This window comes from Peromyscus californicus, unplaced genomic scaffold, assembly GCF_007827085.1.
Source record: "Peromyscus californicus insignis strain IS unplaced genomic scaffold, ASM782708v3 Scaffold_12__1_contigs__length_115047231, whole genome shotgun sequence".
Lineage (NCBI taxonomy): Eukaryota > Metazoa > Chordata > Mammalia > Rodentia > Cricetidae > Peromyscus > Peromyscus californicus.
Window position 1 is genome coordinate 71657236 of NW_026294413.1, and position 23746 is coordinate 71680981.

The 23746-nt window shown below is 43.5% G+C and overlaps 1 protein-coding gene and 1 long non-coding RNA gene across 2 annotated transcripts; both read right to left on the minus strand.

Annotated features, from left to right (window-relative positions):
* Positions 1-9207: 9207 nt before the first annotated feature.
* On the minus strand, positions 9208-9677 carry LOC128107450 (40S ribosomal protein S20-like). The gene has a single exon (XM_052733283.1). The coding sequence runs from the start codon at positions 9580-9582 to the stop codon at positions 9223-9225; it is 360 nt and encodes a 119-aa protein (XP_052589243.1). The 5' UTR covers positions 9583-9677; the 3' UTR covers positions 9208-9222.
* Positions 9678-15792: 6115 nt separating this feature from the next.
* LOC128107451 (uncharacterized) lies at positions 15793-22319 on the minus strand. The gene is made up of 3 exons (XR_008217088.1): positions 19708-22319; positions 17619-17733; positions 15793-17167 (listed from the first exon to the last, which is right to left on the minus strand). It is a non-coding gene; the product is annotated as an uncharacterized LOC128107451 (long non-coding RNA).
* Between the last annotated feature and the right edge of the window lie 1427 nt (positions 22320-23746).

Sequence of the window (23746 nt, forward strand, 5' to 3'; positions counted from 1 at the left end):
AGACCCCTCTTCTACTGAGGAGACACCCAGGTTTCAGCTTATTCTTGTGTTTGGGTTTCATGAGGCTTCCTTCTTGGGATTTCTCATCTATGTATACACAGATTCACACAATGAGATGGAACATGGATGAAGGGAAAACACATTTCTAGCAGTTTCTTAGTTTCCCCTCCAGATGAACAGATGTCACAGTAGATGGTAACACTGAATCACCCAACCAGGTTGGCACACTTGGCATTCTAAAAGCATTCAATGAGCCTTTCATGTCCTGGTCATCATCGGTCAAGCCCCTCTACAATAGTCTACAGTTCCCAGTTCAATATATACCTCAACACCTCATGTTAGACAAGGAACTATGGATGCTTGCTGGGTTCCTAGCAGACCTGACTTGGGACTCCCTAAGACCACCCCAGGTAAGTGAAGAGGAACTCTTGCCTGATAAAGGAATAAACCTTTTCTTAAAACAGTACTTTTTCAAATTAAATGACCCAGAAGAAAGAGTACAATATGGTCTTTTCAAATATTTCAAGAATATATTTCCCAATGCCCAAAGGTAAAGCACAATGTGAAATTTTACATGGAAAGAAAACTAGGAAGTGGACCAGAGCACCAGCATAATTAGTCCAAAGGAGCACTTCCTGGTCTGTATTTGTGAGATGAACAAGCTTTCACTGAGCTGCCAGGGCCTAAAAGTGTGAGCAAATTTCATGGGACCTTTGACTTGGGCCCATTAGCTCCTCCGTTTTCTGCTGTGTTTCTGCTTTGTCCTCCAGCGTTTCAAGGTGGATAGTCCCTCTATCCGCATGGTGAAGTCTCGGCGCCTATGCTGCCACGTCTCTCAGTCAAGCTTGGTCCTGTGAATGTTCATCCCCAAGGGACTCCTCACTAGTTCATCTAACTCTGCAAAGAGACAGAAACCACCCTTCCCCCTGGATGAAGGTGGCCCTCGGTGTTTTCCTCAGAAAACAGGCGGTCCACCAAGCATCAGAGTCCTCTCTGCTATGGGATAATGCTCTTGTACACTGTAAAGATTTGTCACTCCAATTGGTTTAATAAAATGCTGATTGGTGCCTTTAATCCCAGCACTCGGGAGGCAGAGCCAGGCGGATCTCTGTGAGTTCGAGGCCAGCCTGGGCTACCAAGTGAGTTCCAGGAAAGGCGCAAAGCTACACAGAGAAACCCTGTCTCAAAAACCAAAAAAAAAAAAAAAAAAAAAAAGAAGAAGAAAAAATGCTGATTGGCCAGTAAGTAGCCAGGCAGGAAGTATAGGCAGGGCAACCAGACTAGAAGAATTCTGAGAAGAGGAAGGGAGAAGAAGGAGTTGCCAGACAGATGCAGAGGAAGCAAGATGAGAATGTTGTATTCAGAAAAGATACCAAGCCATGTGGCTAAACATAGATAAGAATTATGGGTTAATTCAAATGTAAGAGCTAGTCAGTAATAAGCCTGAGCTACTGGCCGAGAACTTAAAAGTAATATTAAGCCTCCAAGTCAATTATTTGGGAAGCAGCTGCTGGGTATTTGGGAACAGACAGGTGGGAGAAAACTTCCACTAATACTTCTCACCATAATGTCCCTTATATAGTCTCCTTTAAATATTTACTTTAATGGTTGAATAATTAATTATAAAAGCAAGTTTAAGTTTGTAGTTAACCCAAAAGTTTATCCAAAGAATGAAAATTATACCTATTTTTCCTCTTTTCTGACTGGTCAGCATAACTGCTATTGTCACTGTGACTTTAACAACTAATAAATCATCATTACAATGATCCATAGACCTGTAATAAAATACACATCAAAATGGAATGATTCTGAAGACATTGTCAGTGCTTGGAATATAGTTCAGTTGTATCATATTTGTTTAATATGCTGTAAGCCCTGGGTTTGATCCACCAATATCACAAAAAAGCTGGAAAACAACATGTTCTGTCAAATATGTAAAGAACTGGACCACATGCACAGTGTTGTTGAGAATGTACAATGGTGCATTATAGAAAACAATATGGAGGTTCTTCAGAGAACTGAAAAATAGATTTGAAATATAACTCATGATTTTCATTCCTGCATACCAACTCAAGATGACTGAACAAATGATCTCTAAGATATATATAGATATATAGATATATATATATATAGATAGATAGATAGATAGATAGATATATATAATCACAGGAACATTATTCAGAAGTACCAAAAGATGGAAGCAAGCCAAGTTCCTTAGATAAATGAGCATAAGTGGGCAATCAAAATGCAGTATATCCATTCTGTTGTGGGATATCTGTACACTGTGTGAAGATGTATTGCTGTGATTGGTGTGATAAAAAGCTGAATGGCCAATAGCTAGGCAGGAGGTGTAAGTGGGACTTCTGGGCAAAGAGAGAACTCTGGGAAGAATAAAGGTGAAGTTGCCAGCCAGACATGGAGAGGTGCAAAATGGAAGAGAAGTAATGCCATGTGGCAGAATGTAAATTAATATGAATGGGTTAATTTAAGTTATAAGAGCTAATTGAGACAAGCCTAAGCTAAAGGCTAAAGTTTCATAATTAATAATAAATCTCCATGTTGTTATTTATGGGCTGGCAGTCCCAATGAAAAAGTACTACTGCACCATATAGTGAAATATTACTCATTCTCAAAAAGTAGGAGCTTCTTCACACACACTACACTAAATACTATTAATTTAATACTAAATTAAAGGAGCCAGGAGTGTTGGCTCATACCTTTAATCTCATCACTTACAGAATGTGGATAAGAAAGTGGGCATGATAGAGTATGCTTATTATCCCAGCACTCTGGAAGCCTAGGCAGGAGCATTGTCACAAGTTCAAGAATAGCTTAGACAGCAAATCCCTCTTGGAGAGAGAAAGAGGAGAGTCTTAATAGAGATAAAAAGACCAGTCATATTATATTCATGAAAATGGGTTAATAAACAGTGCTGCGGAACAATCCTTTTCTATACTATGAATATGTATTATTCTCATTGGTTACTAAAAAACTGATAGGCCATAGCTAGGCAGGAAGTTAGGCAGGAAAGCCAAATTGAGAATGATGGGAAGAAGGACAGAGTCAGGGAAGATATCAGCCAGTGGCTCAGGAAGCAAGACATGCTAGAAGACAGGTACAGCCACAGGCCATGTGGCAATATATAGGTTAATAGAAATGAGTTAATTTAAATGTAAGAGTTAGCTAGTAACAAGCCTAAGCTATTGGCCAATCATTTGCAATTAATATAAGCTTCTGTGTGTTTATTTGGGACAGGGCAGTTGGGACAGGAAACTCTTGCTTACAAAACAGAACTCATAGCCTCGCAGTGATGGCCCACACCTTTAATCCCAGCACTCGGGAAACAGAGGAGGCAGATCTCTGTGAGTTCAAGGTCAGCCTGGTCTACAGAGTGAGTTCCAGGATAGCCAAGGTTACACAGAGAAACCCTGTCTCAAAACAAAAACAAAAACAAAAACACTCACTTTACAATTCACTCATGTAGTCTTGAAATTTTCCATAATGCAGTGTTTGTTGTTGTTGTTGTTGTTGTTGTTGTTGTTGCTATTGTTTCTAAGATATAGCTATAAAATTCCCAGGGATAAAGCTTTCACACCTCCAAAACAAGTACCACATGAATAGCAGTGACAGTATGGCTGCCAGCTTAGAATGGACCTGACCCATTGGACCACAGTTGCATCAGCTTTTGTATGCAATTCATTTCTAAGATCAAAAAACCCTTAGGTTTTCATTCACAAGTTGTAGCTTGAGCTGGGTGGAGTCTTGCCCTGATGCCACCTTTCCCAATGTTCCATTCAGTGAAGAGCAGAAAGTTTCTAATTCATGATGCTAACATCTTTTTACAAATACAACCTCTTTTTCAGCATATGACTTTACTGCAGTCTTAAGCTTTCTAGTGCTCTCTTCCTCTCTAAATTACTCATTTTTTTAAAGACAGGGTTTCTCTGTGTAGCCCTAGCTGACCTGGAACTCATTCTATAGATCAGGCTGGCCTCAAACTCACAGTGATCTGCCTGCTTCTACCTCCCGAGTGCTGAGATTAAAGGCTTGTGCCACCACCATCTTACTAAATTACATTTTTTTATTTCTTTCTGTACTATTTGTTGCTGTTTCATCATAGGTATATAAGAGAGCAATCATCCATAATGACCACTCCACAAGCTCAAGGCTCTGCCTGCTCTCTTGAAATCTCCTTCAAAGAAATTGATTCATTGCTTTTTCTTTAGCCTCAGGCAAGCTCTCAGGACAGAGGCAGAAAGTAGCCATATTCTTTACCAAAATATCACATGAATATCTTCTATCTCCATTGCTAATAGAGTCCTTATCCCATCTGAAACCTCACAAGCCAGGTCCCCACTATCCACATTACTCTCAGCATCACTGTCTTCCAGACTCCATCTAGAATGGCCCATTCAAGTTCAAACTTCCCAACTCTTCCAAATTTTTCTAAAATAATAACATCGCCAGAATCACAATAACCCCATTTTGTGATACCAATTTCTGTCTTAGTTACTATAGGTTCAAATCTGACCCCAGATATATCAGTGCTGGTAACAATGTCCTAAACAGAAGGACTCTGATTGGGTAAACAGAAGAATTGTTATTGAGTGAACCAAGGCCTAAACTGAGCATTCTTCAGGAATCTCTGAAAGCAGGTTTCTCTTTACCAGGAAAGCCACTACTTCCCTTACCCACCCCAATGATCAACTATCTCAGGCAAAGGCGTCTAGTTCCCAAACAGCCTGCTCTGGATCAAAGGCCCTCATACTAAACCCTGGGCTGCTCTGGCTTGCATCTCTCCTCCCACAGCTACCTGTCCCCTTAAAACTGATGATGCTTTTCCCATCACCCACTGTTCTCTGCACCCTGAGAGACAGCCCAGCAATTTGTCTTTCTACCCATGGAGTGGTTTAGTGTACTGATTACACTGTGCCTTGCTTACAGTTTCTTTTTGTTCCTGTGATAAAATACCATGACCAGGCTGGGCATGGTGGCACATGCTTTTAATCCCAGCACTCAGGAGGCAGAGGTAGGCAGGTCTTTGCAAGTTCAAGGCCAGCCTGGTCTACAAAGTGAGTTCCAGGACAGCCAGGGCTACACAAAGAAACCCTGTCTCAAAAAAAAAAAAAAAATGACAGAAAGCAACTTGAGGTAGAGATTTTTGGCTTATAGTTCCAGAGGGCTGGAGCCCATAATGGCAGGGGAGGCATGACAGCCAAAGCAGGAAGCTGAGAGAACATCTCAACTGCACATAGAAGCCGGGAGAGCAAACTAGAGGTGGGGCAGGACTATAAACACTCAGAGCCCACCACCAATGAGTGACCTACTTCTCACCAGCAAGGCTCCATATTCTAAGGGTTTTATCAGTTCTACAGACACCAACAACAACCAGGGACCAAGTATCCAAACACATGAGCCTTTAGAAAACGTTTTTGATTCAAACCACTACAATGTGTTTGAAAGGAGACTAGTTAGAAGACAGGACCTGAGGAACAGACAGATGGTCATGTTGCAGGTACAGGCAAGGGTCAGATTGTGTAACACCTCAGAAACTACATGCAATGCTTTCGCTTATTTTAACATGATAGGCCGTGTCTTTGTTTTCTGTTCTTGCCTCACAAACTACTACAGATTCAGCTGTTTATCATAGCAAATATTTGTTAGTTCACCGTTGTACAGGTCAAGCCAAGCATGACTTGGTTCTCTGCACAGAGCCTTACAAGGCTGAAATCAAGACCTCTCCAAGCTACACTCACATCTGGACCAGAGCATCCTTCCCAAGCTCACACAGTTATGGTGGAATTCAGTTCTTTCAATGGTATTGCAATATGCCCCTGCTCTCCTACCAGCTGTCAACTCTGAGCCATTCAATTCCTGCTTCAGTCTCACACACACACACACCCTCCTCAGAACAAGTGTCACATCACACACACACACACACACACACACACACACACACACACAAATGTATGTATGTATGTGTGTGTGTGTATATGTAGGATCTGTTTCTCAGCCCTAACACCGCTCTCAAAAACACTTGAGTTATCTGAGCAATAGGAATGGCAGAAGCATTTTTTGTTCAAATAACTGATCTTCAGCACTGCTTTTGATCCCCAGCATCACATTAAAAAATAAGGTGTGGTGGCAGACACCTGTAATCCCATCACTCATGAGGTGGAGGCAGGAGGATCAGAGAACAAAGTCATGCTCGGCTACTGTCTTAGTTAGGGTTTCTATTGCTGTGAAGAGACACCATGACCATGGCAACTCTTAAAAAGAAAATGTTTAATTGGGGTGGCTTGCTTTCCGTTTCAGAGGTTAAATCCATTATCAAGATGGCAGGGCACAGGTCGGCATGCAGGCAGACATGGTGCTGCTACATCTCGGCTTGCAGGGAACAGGAAGTCAACAGACACTGGGCGGTATCCTAAGCATAGGAAACCTCAAAACTCATCCTCACAGTGACACACTTCCTCCAACAAGGCCATACAATCTCCAACAAGGCCACACTTCCTAATAGTGCCACTCCCTCTGAGATTATGGAAGCCAATAACATTCAAACTGCCACAGCTACATACTGAGTTTAAGACCAGCCTGTTAAACTATTATTATATATATAGTATATAATAATAACAAAATAAAACAAGGGGCTGGAGAGATGGCTCAGTGCTTAAGAGCACTGGCTGCTCTTCCAGAGGTCCTAAATTCAATCCCCAGCAACCACATGGTGACTCACAACCATCTGTAATGAGATCTGGTGCCCTCTTCCAGTGTGCAGGCATACATGCAGGCAGAACACTGTATACATAATAAATAAATCTTAAAAAATAAAATAAATAATGAAACAAATACATGTCTGAAGCTAGGCATGGAGGCTCATACCTGTAACCCCAGCAATCAAGAGGGAAGAGGATCATCATGTATTTGAGGGCAGCCTAGATCCTTTCTCAAAGAAAAAAAAATCCGTACACACAGGCCAGTGAGATGGCTCAGAAGGTGAAGACACTTGCCGTCAAGCTTGACAACTGAAGTTTGAACACTGAGACACACATGGAAAGAGAAAACAAATTCCCATAAGTTGTCCTCTGGCCTCCGTATTGGCAACTTAGAAGTTTAATGAGTATTTCAAAGAAATTAAGGAAGCTACATATGTGCACCATGACTCAGGCACACACACACACACACACACACACACACACACACACATACACACACACACACACACACACACACACGTGCACGCACACACACACATGCGCACACACGCACATGCACACACTAAACAAATGTAATGCAAACAAATTAACAAAGAAAAGTATGTGTCACCTCAGCTTTGAAATTTTTTATAATATCCTTGACCATTTCTTCCCTTCTGTGGCCTTTGTTCTCCCTAAAACACCTATTAATCAAATATTGGATTTAGAGATTCAGACTCGGGATCTATTTTTTTATTGTACATGATATTTTTTTTCTTTTCTTTTTTGCGTTTTGTTTTATTTTGTTTTGTTGAGACAGGGTCTCTCTATGTAGCCATGGCTAGACTGGAATTTCCTATGTAGACTAGGCTGGTATTGAACTCACAGAGACCCACCTGCCTCTTCCTCTGCCTCCTCTGCCTCTGCCTTCTCTGCCTCTGCCTCCTCTGCCTCTGCCTTCTCTGCCTCTGCCTCCTCTTCCTCTGCCTCTGCCTCTGCCCCTGCCCCTGCCCCTGCCCCTGCCCCTGCCCCTGCCTCTGCCTCTGCCTCTGCTTCTGCCTCCCAGGTGCTAGGATTAACACCGTGGTGTCACCACACCTGACCCATCTTTGATTTATTTTATTCTGTGTCCTAGAATATTTATTTGCGTTCATCTTTCTTCTCTGTTGAAATTTTCATTTCAGCAATCTCTTGGCCCTCCCAGCTTTTCACCACATGGTGGCTCACAACCATCTGTAATAAGATCTGCTGCCCTCTCCTGGCCTGCAGGCATACATGCAGGCAGAACACTGTATACACAACAAATAAATAAATCTTTTTTAAAAAAAGAGAGAAAGACGTGCAATATTTGTTTTTGTGAGTCTTTATTTTGTCTAACAATGATCTCCAGTTTCATCCATTTTCCTGCAAATGTCATAATTTCATTTTTTCATTATAGCTGAATAAAATTCCATTGTATATATCTACCACATGTTTGTTTGTTTGTTTGTTTGTTTGTTGAAACAGGATCTCTTTATGTAGGTCTGGCTGTCCTGGAACTCACTATGTAGACTAGACTGGCCTTGAACTCACAGAGATCCACCTGCCTCTGCTTCTCGGGTGCTGGGATGCAAGGCGTGCGCCACCACAGCCAGCTCTCCACTTTCTTTATCCGTTCTTCTGTGGATGGATACCTAGGCTGGTTCCATATCATAGATACTGTGAACAATGCAGCACCAGCTCTATCTGCACTTTTTATTTTTAATCAGGTTTCTCATTAAGTTGCTGATTGGCCTTGACTCACTATGCAGCACAGGCTGGCCTCGGACTTACAACCTCCTGCCTTAACCTCTCTAATAGTTGTTATTATAGACCTGTGCCACAAGGCCATATACTCATTTTTCTAATACCTCAGAATAGCTGGGCATGGAGGCAGAAACAGGTGGATCTCTGTGAGTTCAAGGTCAGCCTGTGCTATATAGTGAGTTGCACTATAGCCACAAAATAAAATAAAATAAATACAACAGCATAGATTTTTGTAATTTGTTAGTCATTCATCTTCGATGGATATCTAGTCTATTTGCAGTTTATTCCTGAGCCCTGGGGCAGGGATGTCCAGATGTTAGATGTCTTGCTTGTGTCTGAGTACTACACAGTCATTTATCCTCCGGACATCGATAACTTGTGAGTTTCTCCATTAGTCACTGTTCACCACACAAAGAAACTTCCCTGATGAGGTCTGCGAGCTGCACTAATCTATGAGTACAGACTAGTGTACTGATACAAATTTAGAGGGCAGTTTGATACTGTGTCTATTTAGCAAAATAATAGTAGTATTTCACCCCTGCAGCCTACGAGCTTCCAACCACAGGTTCTGAGCCAGATTTGAAGTCCCAGATAAGCGTGTTTCCTTTTTCACGATTTATGGAGTCCTAAATTGTCTTGTAACATTTTTATGGTTTGGTTTGGTTTATTTATGTCTTTATGCCATTTGAAATTTACTTTTTTTTTTTTTTAACCAGTGATCAAGTCAATTTATTTAGTTGACTTAGGCATCCTCAATAGTGATTTCAACCTCTACTCCTGGCTCAATACTGATGGAAGTAATCTGTTTAACAATCTCGGAAGGACTGTGTAAGTCAATGAGTCGCTTGTGGATTCTCATTTGGAAACGATCCCACGTCTTGGAACCTTCACCACAAGGTGTTTTTCTTGTAGTGATTCTCAGTGTCTTGGTAGGCATGCGCACCGGTCCTTTCACCTTCAGATTCTTTTCCTTTGCGCCTCTGATCAAGTCGGCACACACCTTCTCCAGCGACTTCACGTTGCGGCTGGTGAGCGTGATTCGAATTCGGTGAATCGCCACCTCGGGCTCCACGGGCGTCTTTCCGGTATCTTTAAAAGCCATGGCTGCTGCGGCGCAGCTTCCTGACCGACTTGTTCCTCAGCAGGAGCGAACAGCAGTGAGTCAGGACGGGAGCAGGCCGGACGGAGCTCCGCGGCACTCATCACCACGCCTCCGAAATTTACTTTTTAAGATTTTTTTTTTAATTTTATATGTATATGTGTATGCCTGCATACATATAGGTGCACCAGAAGCATGCAGCAGCCCACAGAAGTCAGAGGAGTCATTGGCTCCCCTAGAACTGGAGTTGCAGGTAATTGTATGCTGTCACATAGATGCTGGGAATCAAAGCCCAGGTCTTCTAAGAACACTAAGTGATTTTTAACCACTAAACCATCTTAAAAGCAGAGGCCAGGCATGGTGGTACAGCCTTTAATACCAGCACTTGGGAGGCAGAGGCAGGTGGATCTCCGAGTTCAAGGCCAGCCTGGTTTTACAGAGCGAGTTCCAGGACAGCCAAAGATACACAGAGAAACCCTGTCTTAAAGCCTCAGTTTCTCCTCTAATATGAATGACTATCTCGTAGGAGTGACAACATGGATACAATGAATACGCACACTGTAAAGACCAGCATGAGAGGTTGCGGGGAGAACAGTAAACTCTGGAGGAGACTGAGATCGGAAAGCTGCTAGACATGAGGAGGTGGAGCAGTAGGAACTGCTAGAGCAGTAGGAACTGCTGTGACATCAAGGGAAGCAGGGTCCAGAGGGCGCAGTGAGAGGTCAGGTCCTTTAGTAAGGGGACAGCCAAAGGAATAAGAGGCCTCAGGAACTCAGGACAGGTTTATCTGAATGGAGCGGCAATTGTGGGTCACTGGAAGGTCTAGAATCAAAAGAGCATAGTTAATAAACAGTTGGTAGAGGGCTAAGGACATAGCTCCGTGAATGGACTATGTGCATGACACCATGAATTTGATTCATCATGTAACATTTGATGTGGTGGCACGCGCCTGGCAGCACTTGGGAGGTGGAGGCAGGAAGGTCCCACAGTTCAAGACCAGCCTCAGCTAGATAGAGTTGGCGGTCAGCCTGAGCTACATAAGACCCTATCTCAAATTAATTTATTTAAATAAATAGGTATTTGATAGAAGCTGAGAGTATAGTTCATTGACAAAGGGCATTCACATGTATAAGGCCCTGAGTTCCAATCCCCAGCACCAGAAAAGGGGAAAAACAGTTATTTGTAGGTTACAGACAGAATGAAGGTGTGCAAGGTAGTGTGGCTGTAAGAAAATAAGAGTCAGGGGTCTGGGAAGACATCTCAGTGTTTTAAGTAGCAAATGGAGTTCATGAATCATCTGGAATTCCAGTGCTCAGAAGGCAGACACAGGAGAAGCCAGACTGCCCTTATTGGAGAGTTCCAGGTTCAACTGAGAGACCCTCCCTCTGTGAATAAGATGGAGTGTGATGAAGGAAAACTTCTGGGTGCAGTGGTTAAGAGCACTTATTGCTCATGCAGAAGACCCAGGTTCAATTCCCAGCACCCATACGGTGGCTTACAACCATCCATAACTCCAGTTCCAGGGGATGCAACATCTTCTGGCCTCCAAGGCACTGCATGCATGTGGTGCACAGCCAGACATGCACACAAAACACCACCCACATACAAAATAATAAAATTTTTAAAAAGGAAGACTTCTGACATTGGTCTCTGGCCTCTATGTCCATACACACACAAATACCTGCACACACATGCAACCATACATGTGAACATGCATACATTCATGAAACCACACACATATGAACATGCATACATGCATGCAACCATAACACAGAGAAAGAGAGAGAGAGAGAGAGAGAGAGAGAGAGAGAGAGAGAGAGAGAGATGGGTGGGGGGAGAAGGGTGGTTGTGTGATATTTTGTTTGTGTTTCAACAAATAAAGCTCTTGCTTGGAGTCAGAGGGCAGAGCTAGCCACTAGTTAACCATAGAGGTCTGGAGATCTGTACAGAGAGGAAACAGGAAGTGATAAGATGGGACACAGAGAGAATCTAGGCCCTTTTGGTCAGAGGAACCAAAGAAGTAGGAAGTGACTGTGGCTGCTCCTCTGCTTATCTGATCTTTCTGGTTTTTATCCCAATATCTGACTCCTGATTTTTATTGATAAGATTAATTAGATTTCTGTATTGTCTGGTATCCCATGTTGGGCACCATACCAAGATAAGATAGATAATTAATTGTTTTCTCTAATTTTGCCAAATGCAAATGGATTGGATATTGTTACTCTAATTCTTAATAACTGTTCTGTTTTATATATATATATATGATTTTACTATATTAAAAACAAAACCTTCGATTGGAAAGATGGCTCAGAGGTTAAGAGCACTGGCTGCTCGTCCAGAGGTCCTGAGTTCAATTCTCAACAACCACATGGTGGCTCACAACCATCTATAAAAAGATCTGGTGCCCTCTTCTGTCATGCAGGCATACATGCAGGCAGAGCACTGTGTACACAATAAATAAATAAATCTAAAAAAAACAAAAACAAAAAACAAAACAAAAACAAGCTGGGTGTTAGTGGCACACGCCTTTAATCCCAGCACTCAGGAGGCAGAGCCAAGTGGATCTCTGTGAGTTCAAGACCAGCCTGGTCTACAGAGTGAGATCCAGGACAGGCACCAAAACTACACAGAGAAACCCTGTCTCAAAAAAATCTTCCTTTTTAATTATACAATAAGGGTTGTGAAATAATCCTTCTGTACACTGTGAATATGTATTGCTCTCATTGGATAATAAAAAGCTGACAGGCAGGAAGTATAGGCAGGACAGCCAGACACAGAGAACTCTGGGAGGAGGAAGGGCAGAGTCAGAGAAGTCATGAGGGAGAAGCAGAGGGAGCAGGAAATGAACATGCCATGCTAATAAAGGTACCGCTACATGACAGAGCGTAAATAAGGAATATGGGTTAACTTAAAATGTAAGAGCTAGTTAGTAATAAGCTTAAGCTATTGGCCAAGCATTTATTTATTTATTTATTCATTCATTCATTCATTTATTTATTTATTTATTTACTTATTTTAGTTTTACGAAACAGGGTTTCTCTGTGCAGCTTTGGTGCCTGTCCTGGATCTTGCTCTGTAGACCAGGCTGACCTCGAACTCACAGAGATCTGCCTGGCTCTGCCTCCCGAGTGCTGGGATTAAAGGCATGTGCCACCACCACCTGGCACCTTTTATAATTTATATTAAGCCTCTGAGTGATTCTTTGGGAGCAGGTTGTCGGGAAACATCTGTTTACAGGTGGTTCTAACTTATCCTCAGGGTGAAGTGGCAAAATTCTAATGTGGAGAACATCATGAAAGGAGAGGCAGAAAGACTGTAAGAGGCAGAGGACCAGGAAGACGGCTGTGAAACAGTCTCCCCTAGAAATGGCAGCATAAGCAAGACAGGAATGATGGCAATATCGATAGACATGTGCTAATATAGAAGGAGGACATCTTTTCCAAGTCCCACTCCTAGACAGAGAACTATAGCCATCTAGTGACTGCTGGGAGAGAGGAAATTAACCTCTCCCTGGGATAAGCCCCCTCATTAGTTATCCAGTACGAAGTGGTCAGCCCTGGAACCGTATACACAGAAACAACGAAAACAACTCAGCAGGCTGTATTTACACATTTGTGCATACATATGCATGCATACAAACCAATAATAATCAAAGAAAACAAGGCTATCGATTTGAAAATGGGGGGTAGAAGCCATGGGAGGGTTAGAGGACAGAGGGAGGAGCTAAGGAGGAAAAAGAAGGGAAAAGTGATGTAATTCTATTTTCTTTTAAATAAATTAAAAATATTATAAATGTTTTACAACTCAAAAAAATAAATTTGTGTTGAGGCTGGTACCCTCCACGACAGGGAGTCTGATACTAAGGCTAGGAGTGAGACATCAAGCCCTCTGAGATCTCCTGGATGCAAGGACCAGCACTTTGCTGATGGAGAAAAGGTATAAGTAAAACAGATTCTGTGTTGATCTTACTAACTCACGATCACAGTAAAATAACTCTAGGAGATGTGGCTGTTAGTCAATCAGCTCCTACAGGGGCCAGCAAGCTTTCAGCTCTCACTGATGCAGGATGAGATTAAGGAGCTCCCTTGAGAATCGAGGGCCTTGGTCACTCCACTGTCAATCAGCAGCAGGAGTGCCCACGGGGACATTCCTTTTTGTGAAGACCTAAGACTTGAGTTTCCTTCCCTTAAACAGTGAAAGGGAAAACTCAGGTGAGGGCTGGAGAGATGGCTCAGAGGTTAAAAGCACTGACTGCTCTTCCAGAGGTCCTGAGTTCAATTCCCAGCAACCACATGGTGGCTCACAACCATCTGTAATGAGATCTGGTGCCCTCTTCTGGACTGCTGTCAAACATGCTGTATACATAATAAATAAATAAATCTTTAAAAAAAAAAACAACCTCAGGTGAGCTAGGACTTGATTTTGTTTGTTTGTGAGATCAGTGTTGGATGTTGAACTCATGACCTCAAGCATTCTAGGCACTCCATCCCTGGCCATCGAACTTGAATGTGTACCTCTTCTACACTATTAAGTCCTTCCTGAAGTTTTCTAACTTAACAGTACAGAACATCTGTTGCGGCTCCCCTGGCGTGCTTGCCTGGGTAGGCTGAGGAGAAAGACTCACCTTTCCGTGTCCTCTTCGCTCCTGCCAAAAGATAAGCTACCTGTGGCAATGACTGTAGCTGGGGGGATTGAAGACACAGTAACCCACTGCAGCAAAAAAATTCAACCCTGGAGGAACCAAAGAAACTACATCAAAAAGGCATCTTTCATCTGCACACTGGCAAAGGCTGCTTCCCAAAGAGAAGTGGAGGGAAGACAGACCGTGCTGCATGGCTCTTGGGTCTCACTGCATTTGTGACAGCAAGACATTCAGATAGGCGATTCTGATGTAATGGGGGTACAGCTCAGTGATAGTATAGCTCTATGAGAGTGCGTGCTCTGCAAACATAAGGCTCTTGGTGGGATCCCCAGCATTACTACACACCCCCAAAAAGATCACCCCATTTTTGGATTAGAAAAGAAGTCATCGGGCCAGGCAGTGGTGGTCCATACCTTTAATCCCAGTACTTAGGAGGCTGAGGCAGGTGGATCTCTGTGAGTTCGAGGCCAGCCTGGTCTGCAGAGTGAGTTCCAGGACAGCCAGGAATGTTACATAGAGAAACCCTGTCTCAAAAAAAAAAAAAAAGAGTCATCGATATATTTTCATTGTATGCTTGTGTGTGCGCTTGTAAAGGTATGTGCGTTAGTGGAGGTGCCCATGGAAGCCAGAGGCTTTAGATCTCCAGAAGCTGAGGGTGCTCGGAGCAGAATTCAGGTCCTCTGCAAGAGCTCATCATCTTAACCTCGAAGTCATCTCTCCAGCCCTTAATACAATGTTTAAATCCTAGAATAATTTATGCTGAGGAGAATGGGTTAAATGTATCAGCTTCTCTTTCCTAGGAGAGATCTTAGCACTAATTAGGTCTTCTCTGGGTGGTAGTTTGACATTTTTACCACCAGGTGGCAGTGTCTCACTGCCTTCCATCTACTCACTGGGAATTCCGGAGAAGTCTGGTTAGCCCCTTCTAAATACACATGAACACTCGGTCAAAAGTGAAAAATAATGCGGAGCAAACTTAAGAAATCAAGCAGTGCGCCGGGCGTTGATGGCGCACGCCTTTAATCCCAGCTCTTGGGAGGCAGAGGCAAGACGGGTCTCAGTGAGTTCGAGGTCAGCCTGGTCTACAAATCAAGTTCCAGGACAGCCACACAGAGAAACCCTGTCTCGAAAAACCAAAAAAGGAAGGAGGGGAGGGAGGGAGGGAGGGAGGGAGGGAGGGAGGGAGGGAGGGAGGGAGGGAGGGAGGGAGGGAGGGAGGGAGGGAGGGAGAGAGAGAGAGAGAGAGAGAGAGAGAGAGAGAGAGAGAGAGAGAGAGAGATCAGCAGCAACTCAGAATCCTGTTGTGCTCCTCCCGGCTTCTGAGCAACAGCAGAAATAGCAATCGTTGAAAACTGGAGAGAATGGTAAATTTGAACCGACACAGAAGGCGTAGTGGGGAGGGCTGCACTGCACAGAGAGCTGTAATAATGCTCTTTAGAAGGCGCGGGGGGGGGGGGGGCGGCGCAGGGGACGACACTTATTTTTTGGCTTAATTTTGTTGGGGGTTGGTTCAATTGTTCAGATTTTTTTTTTTTTTTTTTTTTTTTTTTTTTTTTTTTTTTGGAATAGTTTTGGTCTTTTGCTCTCATGGCCAGCCACTAAAGTACCTAGTAAGGAAGAGACTCTTGGTCAATGGTAAATTTCATCTTTTGAAACAGAATAGGAAGAACATTTTATCGGGTACACTCGGGGTTTCGGAGTACGTATAGAGCTTTCGGGGCTGGAGAGAGGGCTCAGAGGTTAAGAGCGCTGACTGCTCTTCCAGGGGTCCTGAGTTCAACTCGTGGCCCATGGAGGACAGCAAAGTGAGGTTAAGCTATCACACGCAGTGAATCTGGAAAACTGCCAGGCACTAGGCCGAAGGCTTTCCCTGAATTCTGCTAAATCACCACCACAGTCCTAATAGCCTGAGTTTGCATAGGAAGAAACTAAGGCCCTAAGGAGTGAGATAAAATGCCTAAGGTCATGCAGGGGGTAAGTGGAGGCAATTTAAATTTAAATCTAAACCAAGCTGCAGAATATTCATTGTATCTAGAGGAGACCTAGTTGTAAATAAATGTGTTAGAGTTTCAGTTCCATAATTTATGGCTTAGTACTATAGGCCAATGTATATAGGAGGATGGTGAATATCTGTAGAGATAAAGATAAGCAATGGGGTAAAACAAAACAAAACTTCTCTTGAATAACATACCTATTTTCCCAGGGTCCTTTCTTCATCCTCTTTCAGACTTGAACTAATTCACACACGCACACGCACACACACACATACACACACACACACACAACATAACATATTCAACCAAAAAATGGTGAAAGTAATTGACCAAGATGGGGGGGGGGTGCTAAACCTCATAGACACATAATCAGGTCATTGACTCCCTCCCATGTCATGTCCAGTCTCTGCTCCAAAATTCACTGCCCTCTCCTCACCTCTGTCTACTTCCCCATGTACCAGCCACCCTGTCCACAAGTGCTATCAAAGCCAGGCCTGTTGGCTCACTCCAGTAATCCCAGCACTTAAGAAACTGAGGCAGGGAGATTGCTGTTTGGTTCAAGACCAACCTGGGCTACACTGTGAGTTCCAGGCCAGCCTGGGTTAAAGAGTCATCCAGGTCCTTATAAAGCACTCTTCTACCAACTGCCACTGCCTCCAGAATTTCTATGGTGTCACCCACTCCCTTCTTGTCTTGCCCGTTGTGATACCTCAAAAAGTATTTTATACCTGCTTACAAGGCCGGTACCCCTGGTTTCTCAGAAGTATATATGCAAATATCACTGAGAAAGTGCTGGTGGTTGGGCTGGAGAGATGCCTCAGAGGTTAAGAGCACTGACTGCTCTTCCAGAGGTCCTGAGTTCAATTCTCAGCAGCCACATGGTGATTCACAGACATCTGTAATGAGATCTGGTGCCCTCTTCTGGTGTGCAGGCATACATGCAGGCAGAACACTGTATAACAGATAGATAGATAGATAGATAGATAGATAGATAGATAGATAGATAAACTGAAGTCTGAACAATTACAAAATAGTTACATAAGGCTAGGAGAGAAGCTCAATGGTAGAGTATATAATACCAACACTGAGGAAAAAGTTAGAAATGTTTAAAAACTACACAATAGTCAAAAGAACAAAACCTGTTTTATATTGTTATGTATTTACTAGTTACCACTATCAAAAAAACAAAACCCTTCATCCATGTTCCTTAAGTACCCTAATTAAACTCACTGGGACACACTCACACACACACTCACACATCAGAAAGTCGGACTATTTGGGAAGAGGAAGGAGATCAGCAGGAAGGGAGGGCACAAGAAAGGGTAGGGGATATGTGATGGTGATTCTCGGTTGTCAACTTGACTACATCTGGAATTCACTAAAACCCAAGCAGCCGGGTATACCTGTGAGGGCTTTTGCTTGATTGAATCATTTGAAGTGGGAAGAGCCATGCTAAATCTGTATCTTTTGAAGCAGAAAGATCCACCTTAAATCTGGACCACATCTTCTGGCAGCAGACTATAAAAAGGACAAGGAGAGAAGGGAGTCACTGCTCTTGGCCTGCTTGCCCTCACTCTCCCTGTAAAATCCATTCCTTCACTATGTTAGAGCCTACTTCTTCAGGATTCCAGAATTACTGAAGACCAGCTGAGACATCCATCCTCAAGGACCAAACAGCTATTGGATTCTTAGATTTAGGAGACAGCCATTGTTGGAATAGAGTGGCTTACAACAGCCTGTAAGCCACTCTAATATATCCCATGTATATATTAGATATCATCAAAATATTCTCAGTACCTAGGAACTGGGGCATACTTCAGTGGTAGAATGTGGGCTTAGCAGGTAACTAAAGCCTCAATCTAAAGCACAAAAAGAGAAGGGGATTTTTTTTTTTAGTACTTAAATAGTCACCAAGGGCTTCCTTTCCTAGGAGTGGTCTCTAAAATGGAATGAATTATTATCTGACAGTTTAATGAATGAACAATGGCTTAACTAATCAGCTGCTGAGATGTTACTATTACCCCCACAATGTTGAAGAAAAAGGGCAAATTCTAGAAAGCACCAAGAAATTACGTTACGACCTGCTTTGCTTTCTACTTGTTCCTGTTTCTGGGGTGTATGTGGGGCGGGGTGTGTTTTGCGTAAGTATATGTTTATGTGCCTGTAGAAGCTAGAGGTTAGCATGGAGTATTTTCTCAGTTCACTCCATCTTATTTTTAACATTTTAATTATATGTATATGTGTATATCTGTGTGTGGGTATGTGCATAGGAATGGCCCTCGGAAGCCAGAAGAGGGATCAGGTCTCCTGGAAATGGAGTTGCAGGTAGTTATCCTATGTAGGTGCTGGGAACTGAACACAGTCCTCTGCAAGAGCAGTTAGTGCTCTTTAACAGCTGAGCCACCTCTCCAGCCCCTCCGTCTGATGGGAGCTCTCCAAATGGCTAGACTAGCTGGCCATCAAGGCTCCCAGTATCTGCCTATCTTGGCCTCTCAGCTCTGGGACCATAGGCAAGGTTTTTTTATATTGGTTCTCATGTTTACACAGCAAACATTTCACACACTGAACATCTCCCCCATTTCCTTGCCTTGTTTCTGCTCTGGGTTGTAGTAAAGTGGGAAGAAGTTGTTCCTAAGATAAACCCCGCTTCCTGGAAGTCTCTTAAGAAAGTCATTTAATCTCCATGGGTTCCAGTTTCCTCATCTGAAAAGTTCAATTTAGAGATGGTCTCTAAGACCCTTTCTAGCTCCAAATCCTGGAACCACATTTCTAAATTAAAATGACTCATCATCGTTTCTTTTTTTTTTTCTTTTTTTTTTATAATTTCTTTATTTTTATTTTATGTGCATTGGTGGTTTTGCCTGAATGCATGTCTCTGTATGAGGGTGCGGTATCTTGGAGTTACAGACAGTTGTGAGCTGCCGTGTGGGTGCTGGGCATTGAACCCTGTTCCTCTGGAAGAACAGTCAGTGCTCTTAACCACTGAACCTTCTCTCCAGCCCCTCTTTTCTTTTCTTTTCTTTTTTTAAAGACAGGGTTTCTCTATATAGCCCTGGCTCTCCTAAAACCCAAACAGTAGACCAGGCTGGCCTCAAACTCAGCGATCTGCCTGCCTCTGCTGGGATTAAAGGCGTGTGCCACCACATCCAGGTGAAATGACGCATAATTTCTAACATTCTGCAGTATATGTCCTAGTTGCTCCAAAAACTTGCCTCTGAAACTTGACCCTTCTTTGTCTTTCTGGTTCGTTCGTTCTCTGTTCTGAAGGCTTTGTTAGGGGCTTGGGTTTCTCACAGCCCTCTTGTTCCTGTTTCTTACTAATGGGCAACCTTAGGATCCCCGGAACTTTAACAAACAGTTCTTATAATTTCACACACACACACACACACACACACACACACACACACACACACACACACACACACACACTCTGCACTCTCATCCTAACCTTCTCAGCCCTTCCCCCACACCCTCCCTTTCCTGTCCCATTACCTTTCTCCTCTTTACAAACTCCAGTTTCTCTGGTATTTAAAGGAAAGCCAAGAGTGAGCCCTGTCCTCCCTCTCTGGAATGTTTAAATTCCTGCCATCCCTAAGGGAATGCACTCTGAAAAGGAATACCAGCCCAGACTCTGAATGACCCTCCTTGCTCTTCACTCCCTCCCTCTTCCCCTGAAGCACCATGGCAACTGCCACCTGAAAGAGAGGCTAGGGCAGCCATCTAGCCAGACTGTTTGCAGAGGCTCTTCTCCTCCAGCAGCTCTCCCGGGGCACTCCCCTCCCCTCCGCTCGGCACTGCTGTGTCCTTTTGCTAACAGGACAACCAACAGGACAGTACACATAATGCTAAGAGCCAGGGTGCCCTGTACACATTTCCTCATAGATGTTCAATATCTATTTGTTTTGTTTTTCCAGACAGGGTTTCCCTTGTGTAATCCTGGCTGTCCTGGAACTGGCTCTGTAGACCAGGCTGGTCTCAAACTCGGAGATCCACCTGCCTCCGTCTCCCGAGTACTGAGATTAAAGGTGTGCGCTTCCACTACCAGGTTCAATATCTGTTTTTTGTTGTTTTGTTTTGTTTTAATCTTGAAGTTCAAGCCATTTTTCAGTTCTGTAGCAAGAAAGTGGGGCTCATGAATTAGGCAGAAATCAGCAGGACTGCAGGCAACAGTGTCGCGCTGGGGTAAAGAAAAAGCTGTCCAGTCAAGCACTGCTAACACTCCTTTCCAGCTCTCCAGTGACCAGCTTGGAGACTTTGAGCAGGAAGCTGTTTTCCCTCTCTACCACCCAGTTTCCCTACTTATGTACCAAGATGTGCTGCATGAGCAAGGAAAGCAAAATGCATGAGGCCTACCTTTTATGAGATGAGATTCTGCAACTAAATCTACGTATATCATACACCCTTTGAAAAGCTACTTTAATGCTAAAATAAGATAATGCACTCAAAGGCCCCAAAGTGAAGATTATTGTCACAAGTAGAAATCTCACATGTATTTCCGGATTCCTGATTCAGTCCCCTCCCGACTAAGTCAAGTCATAGAGCCGTAATATTCCAGGTCTTCAGAAGGTAGAAAAACGGCTCCGATAAAATGCCTGTGTTTCTGTGAGCAAACTAGAAAAAGAACAGAGCTGTGTCCTGAGAAAAGAGTCCTCAAATGAAATGCCAAAAGGTTTCTTGGACCTCCAGGTGACTATAATTTTACTTTTAGGACAAATCCCTCTTTGAGTTTGATATCACAATTAGATGGCTAAAGGCGCGTACATCTTAACACCACTGACAAGCGCTGGTCAAGAGTTGTATGTACACTTGAGAAGCATGTTATCCACTCGTCGAGGAGGGTGCTTGATCACTCATCTGCATGCCTCCACCTGTCTGCAGGCTGGGGGTCAGAAGCCAGCCATCAAGGGAGTGTCTCAAACTTCACTCTGCGAAAACCATCTAAGAGACTGTTTAAACTTGGAGTTTTACCTCCATCGATTCTGATCGAGTACTGGGGCAGAGTGCAGGCATGTGAACTCTCCATAAATTCTTCATGCGATTGCAATACTTGGGAATCACCAAATGGCTTCTCATTTTTCTCCTCTTAGAGTCTCATCCTGGTCACCTTCTCCTTTCTCTCACTGTTCTGGCGTCTGTAACAGTGATGTTCTACTCAAATGACATCGTCGCATGCAAGAAGGAAAACCTCTGGCTTCGGGGTGGCCGCAGACACCCACATTCATGCGCACACATACACACTTACATCAATAAATATACACAAAACACATCCTTAAAAAGCAATTTGCATCTAGGCACTCTGCATATACGTTAGCCGTTACACGTGTGTTATATGTAAGGCATGGTCCTCTTGTGGGACTCTTAACAGTGGGAGCAGGGGATGTCTCTTTTATGGGCTTTTGGGACCCTACTCCTCATCCTGGGTCACCTTGCCCAGCCTTAATACAAGGGGAGGTGCTTAGTCTTACTGCAACTTGATATGCCATGTTTTGTTGATACTCAAAGGAAACCTGCCCGCCCTTTCCTAAACAGAAACAGAGGAGGAGTGAATTGGGAGGTGGGGACAGAAGAGGTGGGGGGGGAGGGACTGGGAGGAGAGGGAGGGGAAACTGCAGCCTGGATGTAAAATAAATAATAAATAAATTTATTAAAAATTAAAATTAAGCTGGGCCGTGGTGGCACATGCCTTTAATCCCAGCACTCGGGAGGCAGAGGCAGGGGGATCTCTGTGAGTTCAAGGCCAGCCTGGTCTAACAAGGGAGTTCCAAGATAGGCTCCAAAGTTACACAGTGAAACCCTGCCTCAAAAAATTTTTTAAAAATTTTAAAAATTTTAAAAAAAAAAATTTTTTAAGCGATTTACCCAGCCTGGTCTACAAATTGAGTTCCAGGACAGCTAGGGCTATTCCACAGAGAAACCTTATCTCAAAAAACCAAAAAATAAAAAATAAAAACAGCAATTTGCTGGGGTTGGAGAGATAGCCCAGTAGTTGAGAGCACCAGCTGCTCTTCCAAAGACCCCGGGTTCAATTCCCAGCACTCACATGGCAGCTCCAACCGTCTGTAACTCCAGTTCCAGAGGTTCTGGCACCCTCAGAGAGATATATATGCAGGCAAAAAAAAAAAAAAAAAAAAAAAAAAATCAATGCATGTAAAAATAATTTTTTTTTTTTAAAGGCAAGCCTAGAACTCCTTATATAGTCCAGAATGGTCTCCAATTCACTATCCTCCTGCCTCATCTTTCTTTCTTTTTATTTTTTATTATTTATTTATTTATTTATTTATTTATTTATTTTTTGGTTTTTCGAGACAGGGTTCCTCTGTGTAGCTTTGGAGCCTTTCTTGGAACTCACTTGGTAACCCAGGCTGGCCTTGAATTAACAGAGATCCGCCTGGCTCTGCCTCCCAAGTGCTGGAATTAAAGGCGTGCGCCGCCGCCGCCGCCGCCGCCGCCGCCGCCGCCGCCGCCGCCGCCGCCGCCACCGCCACCACCCGGCCCTGTCTCAGCTTTCTAAGTACAGTGTTCACAAGTGTGAGCTACTTATCCTAGCCTTAAAATGAGTTAGTTTTGACACCAAATTAGCTTCATGCTCATGTTTTGGTTTTATTTTATTTTATTTTAGTCTTTTGAGACAAGATCTCACTATTATGTAGACCAGGCTGTCCTGGGATTCACAGAGATCTGCCTGCCTCCGTCTCCCAAGTGCTGGGATTAAAGGTGTGCCCTACCATGCCTGGCTCCTTTTTTTTTAAAAAAAAAAAGATTTATTTCTATTATTTTTAATTGGGGGTTGGGGGGAGGCACTGTGCAGATGAGTACAAGTGTTTGATCCCGTGGAACTGAAGTTACATATGTCTGTGAGATACCTGCCGTGGGTGCTGAGAACCAAACTTGTACCCTCTGGGAGAGCAACAAGTGTTCCAAACAGCTGAGCCACCACATCAGGTCAATCAGCCCTTTGTTTTAGTTTTATTGTGGTACTGGGGCTAGAACCTAGGGTCTTACAGAACCTGAGCAGGGGCAGGTCCTGTACAGCTGAGACCCCTCCACTTCCTCTAGGTTTTTGTTTTCTTCCATCTCTTTTTTTTTTCCCTTTAAATATTTATTTATTTATTATGTACACAGAAGAGGGCACCAGATCTCATTACAGATGGTTGTGAGCCACCATGTAGGTGCTGGGAATTGAACTCAGGACCTCTGGAAGAGTAGTCGGTGCTCTTAACCACTGAGCCATCTCTCCAGCCCCCTTCTTCCATTTCTTTTTTTTTTTTTTTTTTTTTTGGTTTTTCGAGACAGGGTTTCTCTGTGTAGCTTTGCGCCTTTCCTGGAACTCACTTGGTAGCCCAGGCTGGCCTCGAACTCACAGAGATCCGCCGGCCTCTGCCTCCCGAGTGCTGGGATTAAAGGCGTGCGCCACCACCGCCCGGCCCATTTCTTGATATACAGTCTCATCCAACTCGGACTGGCCTCAGATTTGCTACGTCACCAAGGATGACCTAAAACTCATGATCCTCCTGCCTCTACCCCTCAAATA